This window comes from Neodiprion lecontei, chromosome 1, assembly GCF_021901455.1.
Source record: "Neodiprion lecontei isolate iyNeoLeco1 chromosome 1, iyNeoLeco1.1, whole genome shotgun sequence".
NCBI classification, from domain to species: Eukaryota; Metazoa; Arthropoda; class Insecta; order Hymenoptera; family Diprionidae; genus Neodiprion; species Neodiprion lecontei.
This window is the reverse complement of record NC_060260.1, coordinates 7,275,271-7,288,849: the sequence shown is the minus strand read 5'-3', so window position 1 is coordinate 7,288,849 and position 13,579 is coordinate 7,275,271. Positions and strand designations below refer to the sequence as shown.

Sequence of the window (13,579 nt, the reverse complement as noted above, 5' to 3'; positions counted from 1 at the left end):
CCGTGCTAAAAATCGTTGGCTATGAATATCTCTACAGTGCGCATATACTTAGGAATCGTATTGTAAACCCTACGCTTGGGATAAAAAAATTAATTCCCAACGTTGTTACATTAAAAAAATGTTATATATATATATATTAGGGTTTGTGAAAAAAAAAAAATTATTGTTATCTAATTTTGTTTTTGAAACATTATATTATATTTTTTATTAGTTTATTCCCTGTACCGCCTTGCGGTTTTATTTAATTCACTGTGAAATTTTACCTCCCGAAACGGAGGCTTCTGTCAATTGAGTCTAACAGGTGCCTCATCAAAATGATTTCTGGTGGACCGAGAAAATTTTCAACATTTTTTCTCAGAGTTCCACTTCGACGATGCTTCCTACAATACATGAAAGCACTCATTTTTTACGTGGGAAACGATAAGAGAATAAAACAACATTTTTTTTGCCGTACCCTAATGTACACATATATGTGTATACACTATACATATATATGTATACAGGTTTTTTCGCAATATTACTACGAGATCGATCAACCTTGTCGATGTAATTTCATCCTCGCAGCGATATATCGTATCTTCACTCGTTAGAGGAAGGCGTTAGAACAAATTGCTCCCAGTGGACGAGGTCCTCTTGTTGTCGGATAGGCTGCGCTAGGGTTTATCTCTCCCCCCCTCTCTCTCTCTCTCTCTCTCTCTCTCTCTCTCTCTCTCTCTCTCTCTCTCTCTCTCTCTCTCTGTACAATTTCTATGTAATTTGCGGGCCTGCGGTGTCTACGGGTTTGCAACAGCGTTACGGGAAGTTCGACAAGGGCGAAGAGGCGCGTCCGAAGACCCGAGAATTTCAGAATTTCAACTAACCGAGGTCTCTAGGGACTGTGCGGCTACCAGCTTACAAAGTCTCCGGACTTGTAATTACACCTCATTCACATGCGGTGCTGGGACGATAGTTATTACAGGGACGAATAAATATCGGGGAATATCTCGAATCCGTTACCTCCGCAGCGATTTGGTAATTTGGGAATTGAAAATACATGCGCTACATTATCAATTAATTGGTATCGCTTCTTTGTTTCGGTTAAATGGTGTTTCGTTTGATGCTGAATAAACTTTGATCCAATCAATATGAAATAAAACGCGTATCACTCAATAGCAATAATTATTGAAGACATAACTGTTTTATTTTTCTTCTTAATTTTTTTTTTTTTTTTTTATCATCGCACGTGTGGGTGTGTTCGTGTGATTTTTTATTTTTTTTCTTTCTTCTTTTACCTTTAAGAACGTAGGAGTAGCCTCGATTAATCTATTCTCTTATCGTGTTTGCACATCGAGCCTGAAAAACGGCTCTTGTTTTCATGATCCACAATTTTGTACAGGATTTCGCGCCGACGTGACGGCTAACAAAAAGCGTATAACGGCTTTTTCGCGTTTCTGCCCGACACTTGCGATTAATTCACGCTTCGCCCGGGAATCTGATCTTTCTGGTCTTGATAACCGGCGGCGCATCCCTTAGCCGCGACAAATTCAACCCTGTTCCCTCTCATCGCTAGATTGAAAAAGTTGCCGGGAAAGTGAATTTCAAGATTGGCTACGTAAAGCTTGTATATACAGGAAGAGAAATTTTCCAGGCTTATTATTTGAAACTCCCTCTTAAGGCAAGACCGTCTTCATCGGAGTTGCGAGAATACCATCGAAGCCTGTGGCTGGAATGGAATAACGCTCTTTAAACCTGCCGTCGAAATCCATAACCTCGCCATTCTACTCCGTAATTGGTGTTGATTAATTAATCAGCAATCACGAAATTTCGCCAACCAGCGGATGTTTCATTTGTGCTTGATTTATCAACAATAAACGCAGAAATACTCCTCTTGGCCATACGGGCGATAGCGAATGTTACAAGTACTTGCACCCAAACCTACGCCTAGGCACGTAGATTGATTGAAATTGGATTCTGTCGATCGATTATACATATAAATGCCAATTAATATTCATTATATTCCATAACGAGCACACATTCGATTGGATTCGACGAGTAAAATCAGATCCTGAGGTGAAAATTTGGCGGAGAAAGGATCCCGAGTGGCTTTCGTAATCTGTCGGAATTCCCGCGTGGTCGACGCGTGTTTTACGGAACAGAGAGCTGCGTTATTGCCGGCAGGTAAACCGAATCACGATTCCTGAATTTTCCAAATTAACGCTACCCGAATACCATCACGGATCCGCAGCCGGGGCGACGGCGACGAGTATCCGTCTCTTTTGAATTGGACGATAATGCCGCGGTTCACGTACCGCGAATGAAAACCATCATGAACTCTAAACGCCCAATTTTCTGCTAGGCAGAGCAAAGCTGGGTAGAGCTGAAGTCTCCTGATCGTCGTTAGACGCTGAATTAGCAAACGAAAATTTTAACAGAATTCAACCCCGCTTAATGCCTTTGTCGATATAAATTCCGATTCTGTTCATTATTGTGCTAAATTCCCAGATCTGATCCTCACCCTTCGCTTTCCCGTTCAATTGAGAACCATCATTCGTGTAAATTCAATTCAGTGATCGTTGAGATTTCGCTCATCAAACGATGGAAATAAAATGAATAATAAAAAAAAAAGAAAAGAAACCGATCGTGACAATTCGATGGTTTTATTTATTCATTTATTTTTTTATTTCATTTTCGACAAAACCAATTGGACGTTATTAACAATCAGCAGACAATAACACACGCTGTGACTTGATCCTCAAGGCTTTCGTCCCATTTTCAAGAGGGATGAGTTTCTGGACCGGTTTTTACCCATTGACCTGATGAATTGGCACGCAAAAACATACGACTGTGATGTTTCTTTTTTTCTTTTTTTTTTTTTTACGTACCAAAACATATCTCGGTGAGGTGTATCTCGGGCGTACTCACCTCGTAAAGCGACGATCAGGTCTGACACGTAAGCCGTTATAACTTTGTTACATCTCTAGTCGTTAAAACATCGCATTGTAGTTTGTCGTAAATAAGGACGATCGAAAGACAGCTTGCAGGCATATGCGCCGGAAAGTAAGAACACGCCGTCAGCTCGACTGCGTACAAAAGTGGGACAGCAAGGGTTCGTTGGGCGGGTTTGCCTGGCACGTGAGGTAATCTTACAGCTTGAGTAATTAACCGGCGCATCGCTCCGCTGCTTCTAGTTGGCTTCCGTCCCTCCCGCCCCTTGACATCAGGTGATTAGCCTTACCTGACCCCCAGTGCTACCTCGTCCGGGGTGATGAATGGGGGAAAGACGGAGCTTTGCATCTTCGGTCCAGCGGCGAACGCCACCGACGCAATTCGCACCGGTCCATCATTCCCAACGCTGCCGTTCCAACACAGCGAAAACCTGCGATCATTATCTTCGTCGATGCGTGCCACGATATCGAGTTACCTCGTGATTGCCTTGCTTTGATACAGTACCGCGTTCGGAGGGGAGAAATTAACGGAATTGTTGCCCGGGAATTGTAATTAGGCGAATTCGACGTGTAGGATCCTCTTCGTTCGCACGGTGTAAGGTTCGAAGACCCGTCGCTATTATGGCGGATACCTACACCGTGATCTAACAAGCAAGGTAATCTTTCCTTTTTCTTTTTTTTTTTGTTTATTTTATTATCTGCCGTTAAACGCTTCAAGGACGTGAAACCAGCATCCAAAGTAAGTAAAAAGTTTTCTCACACCGAGGTATGAAATTTGTAATTTTCTCAATTAAAAAAAAAAAGAAAGAAAAAGAAACTGCCAAATCACTCCTTAACGTTGAAGGGTGGTTTCACCCCCTTAAAGTCTTTAATGGCAGATGAAAAGAGATAGGTGTCGCCTTTGTTTTTAGTTTACTCTAACATATTACAAAAGAAATCAAAACGGGGTTATCGACCTGGGATACCTTCCTTGCCAGTATCTAATATTTGATTTTACGAAACGTCAAGTGCGAAACTACCGCGTCGTCTATTGCATAATGGGGGAAGGAGGCGGAAGAAAGTTAAATTGTCCCACCCAGTATCGGGTTTTACCTTTGAATCTTAAGTAGCAATACCGGAGCGAAGCGACCGCGTGTCTCGAGGCTTTGCTTGTTTTAATCTCCAACTCGGTATTGGATGAATTCGTTTGTAACGTTGTTGAACCTCGGGCACCGTGACGCTTTGAACTTCGACTTCGTTTAGCCGTAGTCGCTGCCTGTAACCATCCGATCGCGCCGACCGATGTCGTTCAATGAGAAATTTAAAAACGAGGTTAAGGAACGGTGCCGTTGAATTTTCTTTTTTCTCTTCGTTTCATTAATACCATTCGCTTCTGACAAAGACACGCTTTTCTCGAGAAAGATTAATCGACGAGGTTTCTTACTCTTCTTGCTCAAACGTTTGCTTCCACGTTTCAATAGCCACGGATTTGAAAAACCCAGAGGCATCGTAACGCGGCAGCGTAGGAATCTCGATTTCCCTGAAATTTTGAATATTTGTTAGCGTACATCAGGGTATGAAAATCTTTGAATTTTCAGGTCCCTAGGCCTCAACCATCACGACAAACACGTTGACCAATTTTGTCACATTTTCGAATCGAACCTTCGTCTTTTAATTTTTATAACTGTTACTGTCGTTGTAAAAAAATATGACGTTGTGTGTGTTCTTTTTTTTTTTTTTTGTAAAAAAGTTTTATCTTTGTGAACGGGAAATCTATTTTCAGAAAATCCCAAAACGACGCTTCTTTTCGCTTTATCGGTCTCGTATATGCGGAGGCTGAAAAAATACATTATTTATATTTTTAATTTCAAAAATTAGACTTTTCGAGTGTATCCCAAAATTATAAGAGTGAAGCGAAAATGGTATCACGATTAAATTGGTATTAATATTCTAGGGATTCCGAAATTTCCGAATTTACATTTTATTTTGAATAAAAATATGAAATGTTTCTATTTTTTTTTTTTTTTTTTTTTTCATGAGAAAAAGTAAACCTACGTTTTGAGGTATACATTAAAATACATTTCACATTCGGAAAGATGAGTCTTTTTTATACAAAAAAGAAAAAACATATCAGGTCATATTTTTTTTCCAACGTCAGGAAGTGCTCGGAATTCGAAGATAACAGTCCAATTCAAAAAATTGATAAAATTGATCAACGTGTACAAATAACGTACACAAATTTCAGTTAGATTCAAATTTTGTCTCGGAAAATTTGGGCAAATATTCGTGATCAAGCCCGTGTATACCTAATAATAAGCGAGAATCACTGGATCTCAGATTCTTATTTCGTGTGGCATAAAGAAAGAGAAAAAGGGAAAAAAAAGAGAAAGAAAGGAAAACTACTTCCGCCCGACTAGCCTCTGGCATTGTGGTTTTCCGCTTGTTTCTCGGGTGTTCTTTTGCCCTCTTTCCCATTTATTCCCAGCCTGGAACCGCTGTAGGAAGGGAATTAATCTGCAATTCGATTTATATTGATTAGAGTTAGACAGGCGGAAAAGAAAGCATCGGAGTCAAAGAAGACGCGAGAGAAGTTTAATCGTTCTTTCCTCTTAGTTTTCTCTCCTTCTCACACCTCGATTCTCTCCATCAACTCCTCCCCGCAAGCTCCCCCGATTCCCGTCCGACTCTCCTTTCTTCCAATTCGACCCCCTCGCAAACCCCGACCAATGCCATTCGTGCAAAGTAACCGTACGCCTGTCGTTGTTCTCAATGTATCGACACAGAGCCTTAATTCCCGGCGGTGAAATTATTCCGTTTTATTAGACTGTGAAATGGCGCGGGGCCGGATTCGCGCTAAGCGCAGCCCAGGCCAAGCAATAAACCCCGAAGGGATGTCTGGAATTGGATGGAGTCGCGGGAGATACCCTCCACTCCTCTTTGCCCATTCGTCGAATTAAAACGGCTCTACAGCTGATTGACGAATTTGCGCGAAATTAAAACGCCGACTCATTGACGAGAGCGTGAAAAAGGTTTCGACGAATCGTTTCATCGCTTTTCGCCGTTCGTACTTTTCCATTCGTCACCATCGCGCCTGCCTTTGTCACGGCAGTTGTATCTTCACCGTCGATAACCGAAGCGCGCAAGCGACAAAAATCAAATTCGCTACTTCGCCATTCCGGCGTATTTGCTCATGCTGAAAATTGCGCGTTAGCGACAATCAGTGGCTCCCCGGGTTTTGTTGTTAAGCTTTCAAATTACGCGGTTATTATATTCTCTTTACTCTCAATTCACAAGCCACTTTGGGTTACCTCATTTAACAATTACCAACTTTCGCCCGCACGTGCAGGCACGGAGCTTTTAACGTACTGTTACCCACCTAAGTTTATGCATAATAAACCACGAAGAGACTAATTTCCAACGTTATGTTATTGTTATGCGACGAGGTGAAAAGTGTATAAAACACAAATATCGTAGCAAAAATAGTGCGGAGAACAAATAAGAGACAGTCCCCGATATTTCGCTCCGTCGATCTGACTGTGGTCGAATAATCCGATAGCTGGTGGTATAATTAATATGCGACCGCTCACTTGGAAAGGTTCGAAAATCTGTTCTTCTTCCCTCGCCGTATCCCGCAATTAGTGATCCATCTCCAGCTGCTATGTACAATCCTTCAGCCCACAGCCATTTATCTCTATTTACACGGTTTTCTCTCCGCTTTCAATTTATCTCCAAGCAATTTCACTCCACGCGTCCCTTCGCACACGAGCTCTCATTAATATTAAATTATTCCGTAGGCAGACTACTACGCACGAGCTTAGAGTAGCTTATTGTTGGAAAATAATCCCGCGCTTTTTGTTCGCGAAGAAAATTGTTTCGGACACTTTGCCGGCAAGTGTTTTTGAAGGATTAGGAAGAAGCAAAGGTGAGTGAAGAAAAGGCACTTAGTCCTTGGAGAGATAAGAAGCAGGAGCAGCGACAGTCAATTTAAGATTTACCGAGGTTTATACTTAGCCGCCCGAATTTAGAAACCGCGAGAGTTTGAACTCCGCCGTCGGTGGGTGGCAAAATTTTCATCGCGCCTGAGCTTTTATTCGGAATGATATTATTACCGAAGGGAAGATCAAAAGCCATTCCGGATTCGATGCCAGGGATTCAAACTTCTTTAATTAGTATTCAGGGAAGTTGGATCTCCTCTCTTTCTCTCTCTCCTCTCTCTTTGAGCTGCAGCTGCTACCCGGTATTTTGTCTGCTCAGCTGACCCTCTTTACCTCTTTCCCGCTACGCTAGATCTCCAATTACTCCGAGTAAAGTTGAATTAAACCCTCGCCCCTATCATTTTCTCGATTCGGAAGGACCTTCTGGTCTATTAACACCTTTCTGCTAGGATATTGTCCCAGCCTCCCTCGCTAAATACACTTTCGGTGTCCTCTTCATAGTCTGAACAAATCCCAGCAATCGTCGTAGTTTCAAAAGTAATTCTTATTGTTAGTCTTTACGCTGATTCGGAACACCTACTTTGCAATTAAAAGTCTTACACCTCTCTTGGGACGGAAAGACTTGATCGATCGATTCTTATTATAAAGTTTTCACTCTTCGCTGAAAGCTCGACGCTGTTTTCATGTCTCTCACTCTCTCTCTCTCTCTCTCTAGTCAAGAAACAAACTTTCACGTTATGAAAAGAATACGGGTCAACAAACATAATTGCTATTCCAATATTCAAGCTTCTCGCAGTGACAGTAACGGAGTAAACTTGCCGAACATCGTTCCATCATCCGCACAGATCAACTGGCAGCAAAATTCTGCAACACAGCGCAAAAAAAAAAAAACTGAAAATTCGCGAAAATCTTTTACAGCCTCTTCACGCGTATTTATCTACCTAAATAAATTCTTTGGATCAGTAGATACGTTTTTTCTCGCTGCTTCTGCAGAACGGCGATAATAAATACACGGCTTTCATTAATCCAACGGTGCAGCGAAATAAATCCCCCAGAGAAATATACCGTCAGGCTCAGAACTATTCCCCGGGTGGTTGAACCTTGCAAACAAAGTATTATAACTGACTGTAAATAACCTTACAAACGGTTGTTTCCCTTGCCTGATACACGGAAGACCGGGTCGTGTAGATTAACATTGAACAAAATAGAACAGCTCGTTGTCAACCTTTGATAAAAATAATTCACTCTAGCACGTATAATGACAGTACGGAACGCAACGATGAAACGAAGAAGGTGTCGCCATGTCGCGGCGGTTCTCCAGTGTGGATAATTTGCCGCGTAGCTTGGGGTCGTTGATCGGTCATTAAGTCTACCGTGCAGCGAGCTGGAGGCGCCACCAGCAGTGTACAAACTACGATCAGGAACACCAAAGCTCTGGTGACAATTAAGGAGGAGTTGCGGAGGGCCTTTGGCGAGATGTAACACCACTGATACGCGATACTTCAAACTGGCCGGACAGTTTCACAAGCTTTCATCGCCGGACAGCCAGGCGTTGGTTCGCGAGCAGAGCCAAAACCGCTTTGCGACTTTGAACGATGAAACTTGAAGGGCATCCGTGATCCTTTCGATGCTCCTTTGAAACCCTAGATCCTCCTGAACTCACTCGGGGGAAAAAGGTACACGTCAATATCGGGGAAAGTGCCCCGCGCCCTTTTCGACTCGACTTCATACGCATTGATCATTCCTTGAAGCTTCGGGAACTCCGGGAACGTGTACCGCGGTGATGCCGAGCTTTTATCACTCCGTGGCTTTCCACCGAGACGAAGTTCGCAACGTAGCGGCAAGACTTTAGCCTTCTCTGATATACCTTGAATCGCACAATGGAAATGGATTGAAAGATCTGGGACATTGATATGCATCGCGGATATACCTGCGTGAAGCTACGTTACACGGCAAAGGCATCACTCAAAGCTTCAACGAGAACCAGTCGTGGTATTGTGGCCAGTTGTGAACACGATCAACTAAGGATATGCTTCTAGGAACGGAGGAAACATGCCGCGAGTGAAATATACTGATGCAATACCCTGTCGCGTAGAATGCAGAATAGAGATGAAAAGATTCGGATTTACAATCGTCGCCGACTTTGGGTAGAGTTCAGTTTTGAAGAATGGTATTACGTCCCACGTTGAAGTTCGGTTTATCGTTGATCAGCGGTAATCGGAGATGACTTCTTCCTCTGACTGACGATGAAGTATTTCGGACCAACTTCTCGGTACGGTATCTTGCGAAAACCGCAAGTCGTTCTTCTGGAAAATAGTCATTCGTCTACTTCCGCATAACTATCAAAAATTACTGATATGTAATCGATGATCTAAATTGAGTTTCAGGATGCTTGAAGCATTATTCACACCACTTATTTGTTCATCAGTCTGACAGATCGAATTTTTTTCGGGAAATGACCAGAACGTGACTGGATCCCAGCTTTCCTCGTTTGTCAGTGTTCGTTAACGTAACGAACAGACCAGTTTATTGTCAGTATTTATTTGAACTGGACGCCGAAAAAGAGTTGGTTCGTGTCCGTCGTTTCTCGTATTTTTTAAAAGAGTAGAAACAGTAGACAAAGAATAAAACCGGCACGAAAAGACTATGCTAATCTGGCTATACTTCCAGATTTATGCAACTTTAGTTGAGGCTTCCGAAGGATGAATCAGAGATTTTGCATTTTTTCCCGCGTAAGCCGCGTTCTTTATTTTCCACCGGATGCCTGGCGAGATTCTTTTTCCGATATGTGAATGCACACGTACCTTAGGGAGAAAATTCAACAACGGAAGAGGGCGCCTTACGGCTGAAACATTTTTTACCATCGGTACCAAGAAATCCCGAACGCTAGCTTCTTCTGAATCAGCACGCTCCACGTGAGGTGAATACAAAACCACAACGGAAGTCAGCTAGCTGCAGCGGAGAGTCGGAGTCGGTGGAGTCGAGTTATCGGTAATAGTCGATTGAATATCGCCCGCTTCTAGAAATGTCATTCAATCGTTGGAACCTGGTCGGGGGTTCGCCCGCGTAAGTATTCTATATCCACATCGAAGCCTTCCTCCTGTTTCGTTACGGCTTACCGGATCTCGATACTTTTCCTCGATGCCTCTCCACCCCCTGCTCGATGTTCAAACTTATTTATCTTGGCGTACTTTCAGCGATGCCGCAATACAGACACTTTGTTTTTTTATCCTGAAAGGGTTCCGCCAAGCGATCCTATACTTCACTTCTACTTCTGCTCCCACTTTCATTTTTCCCTTTTCCGACATTTTTTCTCCTCCACCCTCTACTCTCCTCACTTTTTATCCACCGCAATGTTTCCATCCCTCCTCCCCCCTCCTCGCGGCCTTATCCTGCAATGCAGAGCTCGAAGTCGTCCTCGCTTATATCAGTTTACCTCAACCCCGTTTCCCGCATACCCAAATCCCCAACAGCAGACATCTATTGCCTTTCGTGATTGGATCCGCTGAGCCGAAACTCACCGATCGATCAAATCACGGAGCTTTTCCCTTCGACCTTGGACCAAATCTTGAGCCTCGATTCTCCTCAAGTGTCGCCAAGCATACCAAGACTAATCATCCCCTATTCTCCGACGAACGGCACGCCGCGTTGCAAACAGCTTGCGACCCGTACGATCCTATTCCGATAGCATGCAGTTTGTCCGTTTCTCATCCCTACCGTGGAGGAAACCGAGGATCACCGACGAGTTAAACTTGCCTCCGGGAGGTACTTTGCCGGGCAATACGCTCCCAGGATCCCGGTTTGTGGTTGGAAGTCACGTACTCTATTCCCCGAAGTAGTTCCAGTGCCTTTATCGGTTGATAACTCGTGAGAATCAAACGAAGATACACTTTCGCGATAACTTCTTTAGTCTCGATGTCAAACCGTGACTCGCAGCGGATATTTTCCGCGGCTGAAAGGTAGAATCACCCCCCGCAATGGCCGTAAATCACCTTCCTCTCCTCTTACGAGAATGTATTTTCTGTTGCAGGGCGGCCCCACGTCTGTATTCTCGTTACCGCAGACGATACTGAACCTCTACGAACGTGGCTCGGCCAATCCCGAAGTGCAAGGACATCAGGACGTGAATCAGGTACGTGAGAAATAATGTAATAAAAATAAATCCTCAATGACGTCGGAAAACGAGTCGACACTCGGAACCATATAATCGTATCTACCGTTCGGTGCCAAAAGGCGGTAGCGCAGGTCTCCGCCTTACCTATGGACGGTACGAAGAGCTTTCCCTGTAAGCTCTGCCGAGCTTTAAGTAACTCTGCGTCGGTAAAAGCCCTCGCGCGATGTCCGCCTGCTTCGAATCTTACCACCATTTCAAACTCGAGTTATCTTCGTTGGCACGAAGAGTTATTTTCTCAACGCACGACCAGAGAGCTTTATCATTCACAGAGCAGTCGGTAATTTTACCGTTTCAACTACTGATTGGACTTTACGAATCTTGTCGAACGTTGTTTTCATAGTTTGAATCGACGAAAAAAGAACTTTGCCAATTTGATACGTTAGCTCCAATCTAAAGCTTTTTACATTCCTGATTATATTTTTGTTCTCTCATTGTAATTTTTTTTTTTTACTTGGATCGGAACTGGCCACGAGGTCGAAAAAAGTTAAACCAGACACAGTTCACGGCTTGTTTGTTCTCTCGTCTATACGTGTATATGCAAACACATACACGCTCTGTACAAACAAGCAGACAGCGTACACGCCGCGTTTGATACTGGCTCGGTGGTTGTGTTATATGTACAGAAAGCGAAAGATAAACTGGATTTGAAACACTCAGCAGGGATGGAAAATACTGTAGCCACGGTAACAGCCGGGCGACGAGCTCGCCGAAGCAGGATCCGCGTACTTCCTAAAGGCGGATGTCGTTTGGCACATCCGCTGTTGTACAGCGACGATTTTAACGACAAGATACACTCAACTTTGCGACCCGACAATGCCGTGTAGAAAATCTTTATAACGAGATTTTCGAAACGTCCGTCAGAATACGGAAGTTGCTCCCTACGCGAGCTGCGACGATCTGCATTAGTTGGGATCAAATTTTACCTTTCAACTCCCGATCGATTCATCGTCTGCAAAATTTTTAACCCCGACCTTACAAGCTTGCTCTGTCTATTACGAACGTTTTCATTTTTTGAAAGTTGTATATCGAAAGGACGCGCCGTTGTGCGACGGAAATAAAAATTCCTCGTGTCCTTTTCGAGGGAAGGCAGGCATGACACCGAACAATTCCTGGATAGAAAATTCTCGGCTATGAATTGGTATGTATAAGAGGGAATACAAAGGTTTGGATACCTCTGCACCTCTTGACACAAATTTCGCCCCTTCGGTTTCTCCCCCATTGTTACGTCCTTAGTTTTTCTTAGATCCCTCTCCGGATGAGCATTCAGATACCGAGCGAGCCACGGTCCGAAAAAAATCAGCCATCTCAGGATTATGACACGAGTATCGCGGGCTGTGTTTGTTTCTATGGACTTATAGCTCAAATCGAAGCGATCGACTTTCCGCAATTGAATCGCAAATTTTTCAGGGGAACTTTAGAAATCAAATTTTTCCATCTATCGATAACGGAAGTTTGGTTCACGTGTAATGTAAGATTTCCAATTTTATTCTCTTCCTCTTCCGTTCAATATCATATTTTCAACCACGCTGTATCGCGCGAATCGCGACTTACTTATTTCACTTTGCGAGAAACTTTTTCAATACTTCCAGCTTCCGGGTTAGCATAAAAATGTAACCCTTCTCACGTCGTTTATACCGCCTTCGATTTCTCGTTATCGCAACTAAACGCAGCGTTGTAAGTATCTACGCAACGCGATACACGACAAACGAAATTCTTTTGCCGTCAACTGATCAGTCGAACCTAATATTTTCAAATCATCATCACTCGACCGTCACTCATACGACTCCCGTCCGGGATCAAATTCCACCATTAATTTTGACCCTTTTGTTATTTCCGTCCCCTTCTCGTCTTCCATCCTCTCTCCACCGTCCTCCGCTCCTTTATCGCAACTGTGACGGTAACGGCGAATAGTAAAAGACCTGATATCGCCAAAATACGAGGTGGGGAATAATTTTCCAAGGTATTCGTCGGCTGGCTTTCGACTCGAGCGAGGCGTCGAAGGGTTGCGTAGTCACCGGAGTATATTCCAGGCTTGTTAACCCCCTTCCCGGTAAAAACATCCCCTGGGTAAATGAGCCGGGGCTGATATATAAGAGAAACCGGGGACAGGATAGCGTGAGATTTAGTAAGGCGAGCTTAATCAGACCAAAAGAGTGGCTCTGGCGCCCGGCGGCGTTGGCTGCTCTCGCCGTTCGGCGTCGGAATTAGACGCCACCTTGGCGGAAGCGTCGGGACGACGACGGGAACTTCGCGAGGAACATGCCGCGTCGGCAGTCTTCGAACGACCCTCGCCTCGCGTCACGTGCTCCGCTCCATACTCCATGACGTTTTTCGCACAAAATTCTCGCGAATAGATTTACAACTCGGATCGGTCTTGGAACACGACGATACGACGATCCTCGGTCAAGTTCTAAAAGATAATAAGAGGAAAAAGACGAGGGCAGCAGCGTCGAGGCGGAAAAGCTACGTAGAGTGAAACGAACCGTAAATCAACCCGTGCATCGTTTTTGTCGTCTTTTTTCTCTCTTTTTTTTTTTTTTTTTTTCTTAATTCTTACACACCTACTC

At 43.8% G+C, this 13,579-nt stretch overlaps 1 protein-coding gene across 11 annotated transcripts in view; it reads left to right on the top strand.

Moving 5' to 3' along the window:
• The window catches only part of LOC107224692 (disks large 1 tumor suppressor protein), a 308,249-nt gene that overhangs the window by 149,369 nt on the left and 145,301 nt on the right, over window positions 1-13,579 (top strand). For all 11 annotated transcript variants that reach the window (XM_046733159.1, XM_046733119.1, XM_046733130.1 and 8 more), the window contains one exon: window positions 10,869-10,970. In XM_046733159.1, the coding sequence (XP_046589115.1) occupies window positions 10,869-10,970 (102 nt within the window). The remainder of the gene's footprint in view (window positions 1-10,868; window positions 10,971-13,579) is intronic.